An 18,222-nucleotide genomic window follows, 5' to 3' on the forward strand; every position below is an offset into this window, starting at 1 on the left:
AGGAGGCCACCGCACCTGAAGCTAAGAAAGCTAATGGTGCCCACTTCCAAGAGCCCCTGTCACCACCCTTGTTCTAATTTTCTATTTGTAATTTTTTTTTATTAAATAGAAACTCCCAATTGCATAGCCTTAACCTGACCAGACATCATGATGGCAGTCCTTCAATACCTGACAACACAGATCATTAAGGCAGCCCTTCTAGGTGAAACAATAAAATGAAAAGCCATTTCCACAAGACTTCTGTGTAAATTTACTAGGGAAATTCATCCTGGACTGAGGAAGAGGACTGGGGAGGAGGGGGCAATCTGGGGCACAGAGAACTATGGGCCACCTGCCCCACGATGGAATTCAGACTCAGCCCTCACCCTCCAGGAAATTCAAAATACACACCGACAGACTGCTATGGACAAGGTTTTTCTTTTTTAAACAAATCCCTGAATCCCTAGCAGGTCTTGTTTCTACCGACACACAAATGAATTATGTGTATAATGTTTCACGAAAGCCTAAAATATTATCACCCCAACTTGACACATCAAGAAACTGAGGTAGAGAAATTTATCACATTGTACAAGATTAGAAGAGGCCACATCAGTCTCTGTACTTAAATCCATGCCCCTGCTCCAGTGCTCACACTAGAAAGTGTGACATACTGCCCCTTTCCTGCCCTCTCCCTGCAATAAGTCTCTGAAGAGTCTTTTCTGTGCCACCTAGAATCACAATCACTTCAGTTTTCCACAAAGAGCTATGTCACTCTTTGGAGGATGTGTCAAAATCTAAAGGGTTGCGATGGGAGGAGAGATTTGCATTTTCTGTTTCTCAAAGGAAACATGGCTTTAAAACAAACTGAAAAGCACTTATCTAGTCCAAGCCCTTATTGTGCAGAGGAAGAAACGGAGGCTCAGAACAGATGAAGAAAGGGCCTTATTAATAAATATTGCCTCAGAGCAGCACCAAGCCAGCCCTGGGCCCTTCTGGGGGAGTACATGGGAGGCCCAGGAGAATGAGTGTTAGAAAACGGAAAGAGAAGAAGCATACAAGGTCCTGTCTCTACACCACCATACCATGAAGTTCCACCAAATTACCCAGTATGGGTGCAGCCAACATTAAGGTGGGCTAAACAGGTTATGGAAACCTGGAAGCCTCAACCATAGTGGAAATTCCAACGTTTACTATGTTTGTTCCCCTTTTCCCGACTCCACCAGGAGAAGCTGGGCGTCACAGCCGGTGGCTGTCAGCCCAGAGAGCAGCGCCCACGCCACTGAGCTGGTCCTCAGGGAGCAGGAAAGGGAGAGGAAGGCAGCCTGGGGGTCGCGGGGCAGGGAAAGTGGGGCGGGGTTGGAAACGCGGTCTGCAGCCCCGCTCGGAGGCCAGCCCCAGCCCCAGCTACCCCGTCCATGTCCGCAGACCCTGCCCGCCCGGGACACAGCCCGCCCAGGGGCGAGGACGGGCCGACGGCCCAGGAGAGGAAGCCTGGGAGGAGAGGACTCTCGGGCGGGAGAGGAGAAATGCACACCAGCCGCGGACTGAGGGGAGCCCGGCTGGGTGAGAGGCGGCAGGTGCACACCTCGCCCTGGACAGGTGTGCCTGGGGCGCCGAGGCAGGTGGCGTGGGCACAGGGGTCTGTCCCGAGCAATTCAGCTGGACACAGGCTGACTGGCTCCCTGAGGGCTGTGACACGCGGACCGCCTTCCTGCAGCCGCCACTTTCCCGGGGGCTCCCCACCTTGCACTTCCACAGCCAGAGGCCCCGGCCCCAGGCAGGAGTCAAAGGCTTACCGGGCTACAGAGCTGAGGAGACTTTGGGGCCGATCCCCGGCTCGGAGCTGGAGCTTCCAAACCGCGGTCCAGCTGGCACCCACTGCGCATGCGCAGGAAGGCCAGCGATCCTCTCTGTGTTCTGCTAGAGAAGGTGGGGCAGCGAGGAAGAAAGAAGATGGGAGGGGGAGGAGAGGAGGGGAAAAGTGGAGGGAGACAGATGGACAGGAAGAGCGGAGAGAAGAGATGGATCTGGATAGGGGAGGGTCTTAGCGAAGAGAAAAAGCTTTACCTCTGGGGGCACCTCAAAGGAGGCAGCAATACTGCCTCTGTACCCTTCTGTAACCCTTCAAGACCCGCAGCTGAAGTTTTACCTCGCTGGTCCAGCCCTCCACCCGATGCCCCCACGCGGAGCTTGGTTTTCTGTTGCTCTGGGAACCAAGCACCCGCAGGTGTTGTCGCTCAGAACTAACTTGGGAAGAGTACATATTCCCCTTTTACACGCTGGGAAACAAGCAGGCACGATTTCTGCCTTAGTCCCACTGTCCCAGCTGTCGGGCTGGAGGGGAGCGGGGTGGTACAAGTTCAGCGCCCCAGACAGAGCAGACTGCCTGAGTGTTGGTGCATAGTCCCCATCCCTCCTGGGTAAACCACACCCCACACTTGTAGAACCATCAAGGGCTAACAGTAGGTCCCTGGGTGTAGGAGGTGTCCTCATGTGAAGGAAAAGCCCAGCTGGCTAACAAGCTAAGTCACAAATCTAAGTGTGATAAGTGTCGGTTTACTTCTCTAAGTTTTGCCAGGCTAAATCTTAAGTTTAGTGTCAGTTTACCTGGCTAACAAGCTAACTCGTAAATCCAAGCTCAACATGTGTCAGTAACGTGATCTATTACAAGTTGATAAGCTCCAGTGTACTGATTCCTTGCTTTTTGTTGTTTGAGCCTTATTGGCTAATACCCCCTTATTTGTAATTAACCCTTTAAAACCTCATGTGCACGTCTTGGAACTACTCAGAACTTCGGAGCAGAAGCCCCTCTAAGCCCGCGGCATAATAAATCTGAGTACTCCAACACTCCGATTGGTGCTTGTATCTTGGCTGGCCTGTTATTTCCGAAACTCTCAGTTCCAGTGCCCAGCTTGCTAGGTAGATAGGAGTGTTACCGAGTCCAAATTCATTCTCAGTGCAGGACAGGCCAATAAGTTGGGAGACCAGCTGTTCGGTCATGGAATAGCAAGTTTCTGTAGACCTAAATGGCAAAATAATGTCTTGAAAAACCATCTCCCCAAATCACAATTCAGGCTCCTTTCCTACATGCTTGGTTGTTGCAATCTTCTTGGTGTAGAATTCCTTCTTGTTAGAATCCTTTGTCCTTGCAGCTATCTGCCTGGGTCAAATCTTTGTAAACTACCAACAAAGCAAATGTTATTTTCTATTCTACAATTTGTTATCTTTTTATGAATGAAAAGTGTTAAATATCCTTAAAAGTCAGAGCCTCCAGAAAAGGCTCTCCTGTATATTTCAGGCTCTAAGCAACATTGTTTTACAAGCAAGATGAAGCCTAGGAGACAGAGCATAAACTTAAATTCAAAGGATCAGATCTAATATGGAGTCACACTTGTTCTGTTCTATTACCCGGGTAGAAGCCACTTGAGGATTTAAATCCCTTTAAGTTAAAAATAACTAAAACCTTAATGGAATTTACATACATAGTTGGGAATGTGCATAGCATATATGGAAAATCACCCAAAGGATAGTAAACAGTGGCATTACCAGGGAGGGCAGACAGAACAGAGAATGAGGGAAAACTTCTTTCACTTGTGTATATTTGTGCTCTGTTTGAATTTTTTGAACCATTTGCTTGTATTTCTTTTTCAGTTAAAAAAATATGTGTAATGGAGCAAAGGAATAACTAGCTCAGCAAATACAGCAGCCATGGAATCACTGAGTCATCACTCTTGATTTAAGCCACGAAGCATTGATTGACTCTCTCCAATGTGCCCAGTGCTGTTTTAAGACTTCTTTTATAATTATTATTATTATTATTACTACTACTACTACTACTATTACTATTACTATTTATTATTATTATTATTTTATGAAATAATAAGAAGGTACCCCTCACCCCTGCCCATGGCTGGTGGAAAACCAACTGAGTTTTTTTGAGTTGTTTTCCAAGGAGTAGATATGAGTTATAAACTGAAAACATATTCAGGGCATAATAGGCAGAGTATTTTTCCAGCAGGCCAGACAGCTATGAAGGGTTTTCAATAGAGGCGCCCAGAGGCTGAGAGGGAAAGCCACCAGGATCCTACAGAAAGCTGCCCAAACTGCCTACTCCATGGCACTACTGAAATAGGAAAGAACAAATCTGACTCCATATTTGATCTGTTCCTTTGACTTTAACAAAGCCAAGTTAATACGTTCCGGTCTTTTCATGGGTTATGATGTCACAGAGGAGACGGACATGTCAACAAGGAACCACTCTGCCGTGATCACGGAGCCGGGGAACGGGATGGGCTGCAAGATGTATGACACAGCCGCAACTGTGCCCGTGCTAGGCAGGTACTCAAAGCCGACTCAACAAGGTGTCAAACACCTGTGCCCACGTCCCCATCACCTGACATGTAATAAAGAGAAATGAAAACCTATAAAAGGTCAATAACCTTGGTGGATATACCGTCCAAAGGGGAAAGTCACAGTTTGACAACTGGCCTTCCCGTTTCCCTGGGATTTATTCTTGGAGAACCTTAAAAACCACTCCTCTCTCCTCAAGAAGTCCTGCATATTTGTCCTATCTTTGGCTCAGGGATGAGCACGTTCAGGTGAAATTTAATGTCTGCACAGATTTGACTGTCTTTCTCCAGGTTCACTTGTCCATTCTAAAGGGGCCTGAGCTAAGTCCATCCTCCATAATTTATATTCCCTACATTGACAGCTCATTGAGTCTGCAATTAAAAGCCAGCAGAACAAGACCGTCCTCAGCTAAAAAGTTCACCCACCCTTCACTGCTTTCTTAATCTCCTCTCCTGGCTAATTGTAACAGACGAACACCTCCCTCCACCAAGCTACCCAACTATGTCATTTAGTCTCCCCAAAGAGAAAGTAAGGTCCATAAAAGAGGAGACAACTGCATAGTCACCTCTGAATTCCTAGCATATAGTAATGTCAATAAATAGAACTATGATTATTGCTACTTTCCTTTAAAACCTTTCTGGTTATTTGAATGAGACCTTGGAAGAGAGGTGTTTGTGGTCCAGTATCTTGATCCACAAGAATCTGGAGGCCTTTTTCGGAATGGATTTTCAATGATTCATTCAAAACACATCTTCTTAATCAAGGAGTAGCTGTGCTTTTCTGCCAGGAGTTTGTGGTCACTCTCATGCCAGAAGAGCTTTAAAATATATCCTTACTTTGGATTTGTTATTTTTCCCCTCTTCCAACAAAATTGACTTTCCTTACTTTCTTGCATTGAGGAATTTTTTTTCCAATTTCACCCTTTAGTTAACCAAGATTCTCGGGATGGGCTTGGTCGATAATATGATCAGCCATCCAACTCCCAGTGTGAGGGGCCTCGGGCTCACCTCCTGCACTCCTGCCAAGGCAACTGAAAATCAGTTCGGGAGCCAACCGGCATCCCAGGGTTTCTAAGGCTCGTGTATCTCCCAGAATCCCTGCTTTCTCGTTTGTCTTGGCTTCTGAGGATTCCCCCTCTCTTTCTTGACAATTAGTTGTGCAGTTTGAAAGATGAGGAAGGAAGGTTTTATTTCTTAATCAGCATTTTAAGGAACTTGTGTAATGAAGGTTTTCATGAGTTTCTAGAAACCTCCATTGCCGAGACAGAAAACACACTATACATTTTCTAAATTTAGCTCTCATGTGCATTTTTTCTTTGGTTTTCTTAACTGTTAAATGATATTTTTTAATCAAAAAAAATAAGGCCCCAAATAAGATAGAACATTGAAGGGGCAAACAAAATTAAAGGGCAAAGACAGAAAAATGATAACTACTCTACAAAGCTAATATAATCCATGCACTATGTATCAGATCAGCAATTCTCAGTAACAGCTAATTGAAACATGATCATGAGGTAAAACGTCTCTCCTGTCAGGAGATGGCCATAAGAAAATAGAATTAAAACAACAAACTAATATCCTAAGTCTGACGAGGTACAGAAGTCTACCAGCTAAATGTGTCTGCTTCTGGAAAAGAGGGAGAGTCACCAGCTCTTTTCTGTGGAGCTTGAGCCCAGGGTAGGACGGTGAAGTGAGGTCAGTACGCACCCATTTAGCAAAGTGACTGATGAATAAAGAGACCTAAGCTTGGATGACAGACATGATACTACTATTCATTTGTCCTGTAAAGTATGTCTTCACGTTAAGTGATCAATACTTCGGGGTCCTCAGGGATTGAGATTATAGTAAAATGCACAGCCCGGGCCCAGATCTCCACTATGAGCTAGTGACACTGCACTTAGATGTCTCAAGGGCACCTCCAACTTCACCTGCAAAGAGCTGACTTCACGGTGCTCCTCCCATAGTCGTCCTGCCCAGGGCACCTGTTCGGGGGGTAAGGTCTCCCTGCATCTCCCAGCTCAGGCCCATCACTCACAGATGTGAATGGACCCCTCCTTCAGGGCCCAGATATCCTCAGTCACCGAGTCCCACCACCCTCACCTGACCTACCAGGTACTCACTGGCACTCCCTCAGCAGTGACTGTGTGCTGGGGACCACGCTGCACACTGTGCACACGTTACCTCACTGGATCTCCATAGCAGTCCTGGGAGGTCGGTGCATCATTGCTTCAATTGATTAGATAAATTGTTTCTCTTCCTTGAGTGCGTGACCCAAAGTGACACGGCTTCTGAGCCACAAGCCTGGGACTGAAAACAACTTGAAAATTGAACACTGATACACGTCGCAGCCACCCTACTGACTCATCACATCACCTCCTGCCGAGCCTTCTAAATGTTTCCAAGCATTCTGTAAGACAGAAGTGATCTACGAGAGCACCCCACTCCCCTAGTTAAAATCTGTCAATGACGGTCCACTGCCCTTTGGAGAAAGCCCCACCGTGCCTGAGCACAGCCCAATGGCTCGGCATCCGCGTTCCCTGAGCAGCCGTGCCGCCTCATCCACCACGCAGCTCTACACGTGCCTTGTCCAGGACAGGGATGTTGACACCGTACAACCCGGGGCTTGTCTCACTCGAACAATCATCACCTTCTTCAGTGTTCAACTTCTTCATTGCTGACACTTAGAAAAATATTTTCTTAGGATGAATCGATATCTTGTTCCTTACAACTTCCCATCATTGATAATGATCTTCCTCCAAAATAGAGAAGACCTAATTCTCAGTCTCCTTATCTGTAAAGTGAGAATAACAAGGAAATATGAGAAGTTTTAAGAGAAATAATATTCATGTGAGGCTGAGGGACAATTCCATCATACAGTAAGCACTCAATATGTGCTTACTTAATATTAATAAGGGTATATTGCATTCCAGCAACTTTCAATCAATGTTTTATGACTTTGTCCAACAGACTACTGACAAAATTTTAGACGAACCCCTTTGAGCAGATCAGCACAAGCTTACTGGGAGAGGTAAGCGCTGACTCCAGTTACAGCTGCAGCCACCCAGCACTACGGGGCGGGGGCAGTTTGCTCAAACTCTTACATGTTGCTTGAGCATTTAGTTGTCATTATTGAATAAAGACAGGTGTTCTATAGTCAAAGCTCCTGAAACATAAATCTTCAAAGATAGATGCAAATTAGGTTTCAAGTACAAAACTCTCACTAGAATTTATTTGAAAATCATAGTCTTAGCTACTCCGCACATCAAAAGGGCATGTTCTCAATGTATCTGACTAAATACACTGAAAGGGTTGTTTAAAAGAAATTAAGAAGAAGCCATCCTGAATAAGCTCTCAGTATCATCTGCAAAAAGCCCCACCCAAGGGTCTCATTTCTCATTTCCACATAGGGGTTCAGGTAGCTTAACTTGGGTCTTGGTTTCTTATAACACGGGGTGGGGAATAGTTGTGGATAGATTTATGTAGCAAATATAAACCTAGGGTATTTGCTGTGAAGGAATTCTAGAAATAAGAAGATGGATATATAGTCCGACCCATAAGAAACTCAGCCTTTCCATTTACAACAGCATTAAAAATAAAATGAGAGATACATTTAACAAAAATTTACAAGATTTGTACATTGAAATCTTTGAAGTATCACTAAAATAAATTTTAAAAGATCTACATATATGGAAGATATCCCATTTTCAAGGAATGATAGAAAATATTATTAAATACGTTAAGACTCCTCAAAGTGATCTACATATTCAGTGGAATCCCTATCAAAATTCCAGCTGACTTCTTTGCAAAAATTGAAAAACTAATCCCAGAATTCATATGGACGTGCAAGGGGCCCAGGACAGTCAAAACAACCTTGAAAAAGAAGAGTAAAGTAGGGGGACTCACTTTAAAGTGTACTAAAATGCTATAGTACTAAGTCAGCATGGTACTGGCATAAGGTTGGATAAATCAATCTATGAGACACAATAAAAACCAAGGGGAAAAAACTTACATTTACAGACAGTTTTCCACAAGGGGGACAACAACACTCCATTGAAAGAATAGTCTATGCAACAAATGGTACAGGGACAGCTGGGTGTCTGCAGGCAAAAGAATCAATCTGGAATCTGAACACTCATATTTTATATAACAAATAAAAATTAATTCAAAATAGATCACAGACAGAAATGTAAAAATTAAACCTATAAACTTTCTAAAAGAAGACACAGTATAAATCTTTGTGGTCTTAGGATAGGCTTTGGTTTCCTAGATACAATACCAAGAGCACAAGTGATAGAAGAAAAAGCAGATAAACTGGACTTTATCAAAATTAAAACCTTTTTCTTACAAAGGACATCATCAAGAAAGTGAAATGACAGTGGAAATGGGTATCTCAAGTGATAGAGTGTGTGCTTAGCAAGAAAAATAAAATAAATCAAAATATCTAATTACCTCCCCTGTAAAGAAATTGTTTTAATGTTTAAAAAAATATAGTGAAAGGACAATGTGCAGAGTAGAAGAAAAATTTTGCAAAGCATGTATCTAATAAGAGAGTAGCATCCAGGATATATAACAAATGCTTACAACTGAGCAATACAAGAAAATAGACCCAAATTTTAAATTTACCACGAATTTAAATAGATATACAAATGGCCAATAAGCATATGAAATGATGCTCAGCATCACTAGTCAAATCAAAATCAAAATGAGATCTCATTTTACACCCACTAGGATGGTTATAACCAAAACATGGACAATGACAAATATCATTCAGGAGGCAGAGAAATCTCATATGAGGCCAGTGGAAAGGCACAATGGTGCAGCTTCTTTGGAGAAGTCTGGTATTTCCTCAAATGCTTATAGTTATATGGCTCAGCAATTCCACACCTACATATAGAGTCATCCCTCAGAATTCTCGGGGGGTTGGTTTCAGGAACCCCACACCCTGGATACCATAATCCAAGGATGTTCGAGTCCCTTTATAATCAGCCATCTGAATCCATGTAGTGGAAAATACAGATATGGTGGGCCAACTGTACAGCCAACAGAATGATAATATATTCTCATAAAAAATTTCACATCAATATTCATAGCAGTTTCATTCAGAGTAGCCAAAAGTTACTAACAATATCCATCCATCAATGAACGGATAAACAAAATTACCAAGAATAGGCTCACAAACTTTTGGTCATTGAAACTTTGCCAAAGGAGGTGAGAACATACAATGGAGTAAAGGCAGCCTCTTCAGCAAATGGTGTAGGGAAAACTCAACAGCTGCATGTAAATCATTGAAGTTAGACTACTCCCTCACAGCATACACAAAAATGAATTCAAAATGTGTTAAAGACTTAAACATGAAGACAAGACACTATAAATCTCTTAGAAGCAACCATAGGTAAAACATCTGACACATCTAAACAATGTTCTCCAAGAGCAGTCTACTCAAGCAATAGAAAAACAAACAAAAATATACAAATGGGATCTAATTAAACTTACAAACTTTTTCATAGCTAAGGAAAGAGTAAGCAAAACAAAAACACAACCTACCTATGGAATGGGAGAAAATATTTGCAATAAATGAAACTGATAGGGGCTTAATTCCCAGAATATGTAAACAGCTTTTACACTTAATAAGAAAGAAAAACAAACAATTCAATTCAAAAATGGACAGAAGTCCTAAATAAAACATTTCTCCAATGAAGACATACAAATGGCCAGTAGGCACATGAAAAAATGTTCAATATCATTCTCAGAGAAATGCAAATCAAAACTGCAATCAAGTATCACCTCTAACCAGTCAGAATAGCCATCATTCAGAAGTTCACAGACAATAAATACTGGAGAGGCTGCGGAGAATTGGAAACACTCCTACACTGTGGTGGGAATGTAGTTTGGTGGAGCCAATGTGGAAAACTGCATTGATGTTCCTCTAAAGAAAAAAATTGACCTCCCATATGAACCAGCAATCCACTCCTGGGCATATATCTAGAAGGAACCCTAATTCAAAAAGACACCTACACCCCAATATTCACAGCAGCACTATTTACAATAGCAAGACATGGAAACAACCTAAATGTCCACTGACAGATGACTGGATAAAGAGGTTGTAGCATATTTGTCCAATAGACTACTATTCAGACATAAAATAATAATAAAATAATGCCATTTGTAGCAACATCAATGGACCTGGGGAATGTCATTCTAAGTGAAGTAAGCCAGAAAGAGAAAGGAAAAAACCATGTGAGATCGCTCACATGTGGAATCTAAAAAGAAAAAAATAAAACAAAGAAACAAAAAGATAAACTTATCTACAGAACAGAAACAGACACAGAGTCATAGAAATCAAACTATGGTTACCAGAGGGGAAAGGGTGTGGGAAGCAATAGTTCAAGATTTGCAGATACTGAGTATGTAAAGAATAAACAGCAAGTTTATTCTGTATACCACAGGAGAATATATTTAATATCTTATTGTAACGTATGTTTAAAAAGAGTATGAAAATGAATACATGTATGTTCCTATTTAACTGAAGTGTTGTGCTGTACACAAGAAACTAACACAACATTATAAACTGACTAGACTTCAATGAAAATATATTTAAATAGACCAAAAACGAAAACAAAGAAAAAGGATATTATCAAACAAAGACTACAAAGTACTGATTCAGGTTACAATATGGAAGAACCTTGAAACTTTATGCTAAAATAAGCCAGACCCAAAAAGCCAAATAGTGACCTTTAAGGTGAGCTGTATCTAAGCGTTTATTGTACTACTCCTGTAAATTTTCCTGAGGTTTGAAATCTATCAGTATCAAAATTAAATGTATTATACATTAAAAACTTAAAACGCTTCCTCACAGGAGGGCTTTAATTATTAAATGCTGAAAGGCATGTAAAGCGCTTGAAACAACACTTTGCACGTCCACACACAATCACTGCTGTCATTACCACTCAGAGGGTGGTGCCAGCGCTGATGAGAGCTGCCTCCACTCGAATCCCTGCAGACAGAAGTGAGGGCCTGAGATCTGACAGGCAGGGTGAGCGTGAACCTGGGTAAGACCCAGCCACGTCCCAGACTCTGCATTACCCGACTTTCTTATACAAACTGCAACATGTGTAATGTAAACATGCTTGAGGGACGTATCTTACAACACAGGGAATACAGACAATGTTTTACAGTAAATATAAATGGAGCATCTATTGTACACCTGAAACTAATATCATATTTTAACTCAGCTATACCTTTATAAAAAATTAAAAAATAATTTTAAAATGTTATCACTTTAATATTCAATTCGGTTTTTAAGTAACTACTAAACAGCTTAGAATATATAAAAGCATTTAATTGTGCTGTTGGTTTACATATTTATTTACATTCAGACTCTTGCTTACAGAGAATTTAAACAATTCTATTAAACACAGCTTAACAACCATAATAAAAAAAAGGCAAAACTAAGAATGAAGAGAAAATGGAGATTCAATACTTAAATGAAACCAGGGGGAGATAAACTCATAAAAATGGATTCCATGAAGTCAGGGCAAGTGTTAAATGCTGACTAGGAATTAAGCTGTAAGATTCTTGGCAGCTAAAGCAAAAAGAAAAAGATGATGGGGCGGGTGGTAGAGCGTGTGCTTAGGGTGCACGGGGTCCTGAAAGTAAGCCCCAGGGCCTCCACTAACAGATAAATACATCTAATTACCTCACCCCCCAAAAGAGTTCCAAAGAAAGAAAAAGAGATATTTCTTTCCCAAAAAACCCTGATATTAAATTTAGATTAAATACATAAAAAAAGAAAAAAAGAAAAATAGAAAAGATAAGTGACACTGTGAAGGAAAAGCCCAGCTGGGCTAACAAGCTAAGTTACCAATCTAAGTGTGATAAGTGTCGGTTTACTGATCTAAGTTTTGCCGGGCTAACTCGTAAATCTGAAGTTTAGCGTCAGTTTACTGGGTTAATAAGCTAAATCGTAAATCTAAGGTCAACAATTGTCAGTAACGTGATCTTTCCAAATTGATAAGCTTCAGTGCACTGATTCCTTGCTATTTGTTGTTTGAGCCTTATTGGCTAATAGCCCCATGCTTGTAATTAACCCTATAAAACCTCATGTGCAGGTCTTGAAGGTGCTCAGAGCTTCGGAACAGAAGCCCCTCTGAGCCCGCCCGCATAATAAATCTCAGTACTCCAACCCTCTGAGTGATTCTTGTTTCTTGGCTGGCCTGTTGTTTCTGTAACAACAAAAGCGATGATGCCCGTGAAATAAATCTGCGGTGACTGCTGTCAGGTCCCCATGTCTCACGTGGGAAAATCTGAAACATCCTTCTCACCACTCAGAGTCATCATAAGGCAACCCCACCACTCCCGCCATTAAATGCAGGAGCACAGGCAGGGCCCAGCCTTTGCTGTCTCTGTGTCATCACAGTGAGATAGGATGGAAGGGGGCAGAGCACAGCCATTCTAGGAAGGCCACAGCAATTAACATCAAAATGGTGAAGGATTCAAACCCCAATAGGCCTTGAGTCTCAGGATGAAGAGATTTAACTTCTAGCAGGTCTTAAGCTTCAGTAAACACCCATTGTAATAGTAACATGGTGAATAACATGCCCCAGGCACCATGGCAGTCCCAATGTTAGCTACCAAATGTCACATTGTGGGAAATGGCCAACTCCCTGGAATCCCAGCCCCTTGCCCTAAGGCTGGTCCTTCTACTTATTAGCATATGAAACCACCAAGCCCAAGAAAACAAGCAACACAGCGCCACCTCGCGGTCACCACTCTCTCACCCTCTTTGGAGAAGACCCACACTCTGTCTGTGGAGTGTGCACCTACTTTTAAACTGAGCATCAAACCCCCACACCTCGTGAAGTTTCTCTTGCATTTCAATGTATCTCTCTGAATAAATCTACTTATATTCAACACTGGCTTGCTCTTGAATACTTTACTGCACGAAGCCAAGGAACAAAATCTGGTGGGGCACATCCCAGGGGCTCAACCAAAGCCTGGGACAAAGCCCTTCTCATGCCCAACGTTTTTTATTCTTGTATCAACAGGACTGGGCTGTGAAGGGAAGCCTGAAGCCCCAGCTAAGGAACAGAAGCAGCCTCCAGTGCTCCAATTGGCGGGCAGCCTCTCCCCCAGCATGGGCCTTGGCGTCTGCCCGGTTCTCTGTGTTTCTCTGTTGTGCTGACTCCCCAGCCAGACAGCGTAATCCTAGGCCTGTCCCCACAAAACCCTTCTCTCCAAAATACAAGCACGTCATGTCACAATCCTCTTGTTCAACCAGGAAATGTTCTGCCCACTTTTTCCTCCCCAATAAGGTACCCAACTGTCCTCCCTCCCATCACACCACTTCTTTCTTTGTACTCTGCACTCGCCAGACTCCATCCTGAACCCAGGTGCCTTGCTGGCTTGGACTGAGACGTTTCTTTCTCACACAGCCTGCGTCCTTTCACTTTCCCCTTGTTACCTTAAAAAAGCCTTTCCTGAGTCACCCACCCCTCTGATTCTGAACTTCACAAAATGCTGAGGTTGAAGTCACTATGTCCATACCTCCCAGGTTTGGCTAGGTTTCCTTCCCAAGATCTTCATTAAGGAGCTTCATCAAGAAATATAAAGAGGCTATTCTTACATCTGAGCGGAGGAACCTGCAAGAAATTTAAATGGCATTGAAGAGAGAGTTAACCAGGACAGAGAATTCGCAGGTCCTAGTCAAAAGTGTCATGAGGCAAAATGTTCCCCAAAGGCTCAGAGTGGCTTCTGAACACGGAGTCTGCAGGGAGGATGTGACATGCAGTGAGTGGGGTGAGTGATAAAGGGTACACTCCCCCAGCTGGGGAAGAATAGGTTTTTTTCTAGTTTTCCAAACAATTTCTTACTACCTTTTACTCTTATTGTCACATACAATTTCCTACGAATTAAGCATATCAATGTCAGTAATTTGGGCCACTTGGGAAAAGCTACACGATGCCATTCACAGGACTGGGGCATGACAGCCACACCAGTCTAAGTTGAAAGACCAGTGGGGGTATTTCCAAGGAAATCACTGGCATGCAGCAAACTCCCCAGCTTCAATGACCTCATCTCAAAGCTGGGGCAAATAAAACTACCAAGGAAAGTGCGTGATGATTATGGCCGACACCTTTTTGCTAGGTAAGTGTCCGTGACACCTGCTGCTTAATGGGGAATGAGTACGATCAATGAGGCCCTGTCTACCTGGCCACACGCGCCCTGCCTTCCTGCCTTGGTGCAGCAGCAGAGCTTGTTTAGCTGAGATGAACGCCCCCAGAGCAGCCCCAACGGGAAAGCTCCCAGCTCTGCACGACGAGACGTGTTCCTTTCCTTCTCAGAGCTGATCACAATTTGCTGTCGTCTGTTTTTATGTTTATCCCTTTTGTAACTGCCTCTCCTCCGGAGATTTTGCTCAAGCAGCACAGGACCAGGTGTGTCTTGTGGCCTGCCGTATATCCTGGGCAGGGAAACAGCCAACCCCACATCTGGCTCTGGTGCTGAAAAGAGAGGGCACAAGGCCCAGGGGCCCATGCTGAACAGAGGCCCCTGCACCCAAAATTATGGTCTGACTGGGCAAATTACACAGTCTTCTTTATCATGAGATTCCTCATCTGTCCATGAAAATAACTGCCCATGGCACACAGAGTTACAAGAATTAAAGGAAATCACCAAATTTACAACCTAGCCAAGGGGCTACCAGTGCATCCTCAAGAGACAAATGCTGCCTTTACGGCTCTGACACACGCTTAGCGGGGCGGCGCCACACAGTGAACACTACTAAGTGCCAGTGTGTTAAGTGCTTCATGTGTGCTATAATACTCTTTAAAACTTACAACAATCCCAGGAAGAAACGAATATTATCATGCCCATTTCACAGATTCTCCAACAGTTTAAGAGAGTTTACATTCTAGTTCAAGGCCCTATGGTGAAAAAATGGCAATTTAAACTGGAATCTGGGCCCAGGCCTTGGCTCCATCTCTATCCCATCCACCTGACCACTTCCTTATGAATTCCACCGGTCCAATACACAAGTTTGCAGCCGACCATCTCTTAAACGCAATGTGTGCCACCGTTTGTCACTGTTGGTTAATTACCATAAACAGTTCTCAGAAACCACTACAGTAAAGAAAAGTGGACTTAAGGAATTCTGCACTGTGTTGTCCTGTAATGTGCAGAAACCCTTCCCTGCACCACCAAATCCAAGTGTATGCTTCCTCCATGTATATGTTTGCACACGGCTTATTAAAGTAGAAGGTACCTGCAGTAATTCCATCTCGGTTGCTTTCCAAGTTTGCAGATTATACATAATCAGTCTGTGAACGAACATAGTACAATGTGAATGAGAATACTGCAACCATGACAGTAAACAAAGAATACTGAAACCAAGTCATTAAAGGCTGCCACCACCCCCCAGCTAGGACAAGCCTGCAGCCCAGCCGCTACAGCAACTCACAATGGTGTCCTCTGAGCAGAATCAGAATAAGAAAAGACAGGCTACTTACTGGTCTTAGATAGCTAGGTGCTTGTCTAAAAACTGAATTCAGTGAGTCCAAATATTTGCTTCCTCTCATACATACAAAAGTACTAAATTCTTGAACTTGAGATACCTGGCTTTCTTTAGATAACAAGCAATCCTTTATTGTTCCAACAATCTGGTCTTTGTTGTAAAGCTCCTATATATCCTAGCTCCTCCGCAACCTCTTTGGAGTAGTCCCTCAGAGAGATCTGGCAGGCTGTCATCCCGGCTCAAGCCCTCCCGCCAAATAAAACATAACTCTTAACTTTTAGGCTGCACATGTATTTCACTCAACAGTTTTGGACACCTTGAAGGGACCCACGGCAGACTTCTCTCCACCTGGACTCTCCGAGTAACCGGAGCCTTGGTACCAGCAGTGGCCCTTTGTGCCATCCGCCTCCTCGGGGAGTCCAGATGAATTTGGGTGAGTCTCTCCTGGTTCTCAGATCTCACATACTGGCTGATGATCCTGAGTTTTATCTGGCGGTGTATCCAGGTACGTGGCCCTCCAGTTGAAAGAAATTGGGGTGAATTACCCACCCAGTGGAGACATACTGGGTGGGGCCTGGTTGAAAGTTAACAGGAAATACCCACCTTGAGGAGATGTCCAAAGTGGGGCTGGTGGAAATATATGAGGAAAATACTCACCCAGGGGAGACATCCCGAGTGGGTCCAAGTTGAAAGACACTGGGTTCAGGACTGAGTGTTTAGGTAAGAGGCTGGTCTAATATTTTCATCAATTTGGTTACAACCATTGAATTTTTCAGGATAAAAGTAAAACTCTTATGAGGAACCTTTCAACTCGAGAATTCGGACCATCCTCCTGGCTCATAACAGCTTTCTCGGGTGACAGAGAATCTTCCAGCAGTGGTAGTGACAAAGACTTCATGCCACCAAGTTGTCCCTGTGGGAAATCTTACCAACAAATTTATTCTGGGAACCCGACCTTACAATGGGGAATAGAACATTCAAAAAAAAATAAAGAAAAGAAAAGGAAAGAAAAGAAAAAGAAATGACAGATTGCCTGTCTCCAACTATTACCCCAGCCAGGTTTATGTACATACAAAACTTACAACATTAACTGGGAGTAAGAAAGAAAAACTCACTCTGAAAGTAATTGACAGGCCTGATAAAAACATTTTTTGGAATTCTGAACTTATAAAAACAAAATCCCCTTTAGGAGGAACTTGGATTTCTCTTCCTGTGTCCTTGAAATGTAAATTTTTTATCTTTCTCTGGGTGTATTAAGTGTGTGTATGTATGTATATATATATTTACTTTATTTTTTAAAGGAAACCTTGGACTCTGTCATACAAAAGGTTCAACAATTGTGTACATATGGTGGCCATGCAAATAAACTGGGATTCTAAGCAATTCTTTGATTGTACCAATTTTCAGATATTTTGACATCTTAAACTTTGCTGCATCAGCCTGGACCACAATGGCCTTTAGCTTTTGGAGAGAAAACCTTTGAATTTTATTTAGGCAACACCCCGACAATCATGTGGAAGAGCTGCTTCATTTATTGGTTTAAAATCACTATATATATATATATATATAATTTATATATATATTTATATATATATAAATTGATGGCCATATGATGGATCTTTTAATTTGGAAAAACTTTTAAATTGGGGAAAGTTTTAAGAGATCTCATTATAAACAGCTGTTTTATTGGTACCTATTAAAATAAAGTTTAAATGTAGAAAAATATATCTAATGGTTAACCTAAGAACTTAGTTAAAAAAATAAAACTGGTTTGAAAAGCTACATTTGTGTTTTTCCTTCCCAATAAATGGTTCTAGAGATGCTAATAAAAACTTAGAATAATTAATGTTAATTAAATTGAATAACTGGAAAAAAGATTGTAAAAATGTCGAAAAAAAAGAACGATAAGAATCTTATCCCAAATGGATAAATATTTTTATATGGTTATTTTGAATGAGATAAATAAAATGGACATTTTTGGATTTACATACAAGGTTTTGATACTACGCTACGTAAAGTTAAAAAAAAAGGACCAAAAAATCACCTACTCCCCCCCAACATTAAAGTTCAAACAAGTCAGTTTTATTTACCACAGTTTAAAATATATGTATATATAGACTGAAATACTTGATCAATGATTGCGACAACAGACCAATTAATGAAATTAAAAATTGAGAAGGGCCTAAGCTCTTTGGCTAAAACTTGGGCATCCTAGAGACTTCTATAAAATTATATACAATGCACAAAAAAAAAAATGCTTCTGGCACTCCTTCTAGAAATAAGAATTATTGATTAAACCTAATAAATATAAAAATTAAAGGTATAAGAGTTAATAAAATTGAGATAAAAGATTGTGAAATTGGTATATTTAAATGGTCTTTATAC

The 18,222-nt window shown here is 42.1% G+C and overlaps 1 protein-coding gene and 1 long non-coding RNA gene across 10 annotated transcripts in view; one reads left to right on the forward strand and one right to left on the reverse strand.

The window, feature by feature from the left end:
• Positions 1-18,222, forward strand: part of LOC140694037 (uncharacterized) — a 333,619-nt gene that overhangs the window by 160,592 nt on the left and 154,805 nt on the right. The window lies entirely within an intron of this gene.
• The window catches only part of LOC140694023 (trafficking protein particle complex subunit 9-like), a 59,554-nt gene that overhangs the window by 1,607 nt on the left and 39,725 nt on the right, over positions 1-18,222 (reverse strand). Inside the window, exons 1-3 of one of the 9 annotated variants that reach the window (XR_012069751.1) lie at positions 15,589-15,856; positions 13,872-13,966; positions 6,853-7,119 (exon numbers count right to left, since the gene is read on the reverse strand). The exons of 1 other annotated variant lie outside the window; for it this stretch is intronic. Coding sequence is in view for 1 of the 8 variants with exons in the window: in XM_072957515.1 (XP_072813616.1) it covers positions 16,732-16,761 (30 nt within the window). In the remaining 7 variants the exon portion in view is untranslated. Of the gene's footprint in view, positions 1-1,775; positions 1,907-6,852; positions 7,120-12,277; positions 12,551-13,871; positions 13,967-14,534; positions 14,828-15,588; positions 15,863-16,153; positions 16,423-16,468; positions 16,762-18,222 lie in introns of those variants that run through there. 7 more of the 9 variants (XR_012069755.1, XR_012069762.1, XR_012069760.1 and 4 more) reach the window with 7 other exon arrangements.

This window comes from Vicugna pacos, unplaced genomic scaffold, assembly GCF_048564905.1.
Source record: "Vicugna pacos unplaced genomic scaffold, VicPac4 scaffold_20, whole genome shotgun sequence".
Lineage (NCBI taxonomy): Eukaryota > Metazoa > Chordata > Mammalia > Artiodactyla > Camelidae > Vicugna > Vicugna pacos.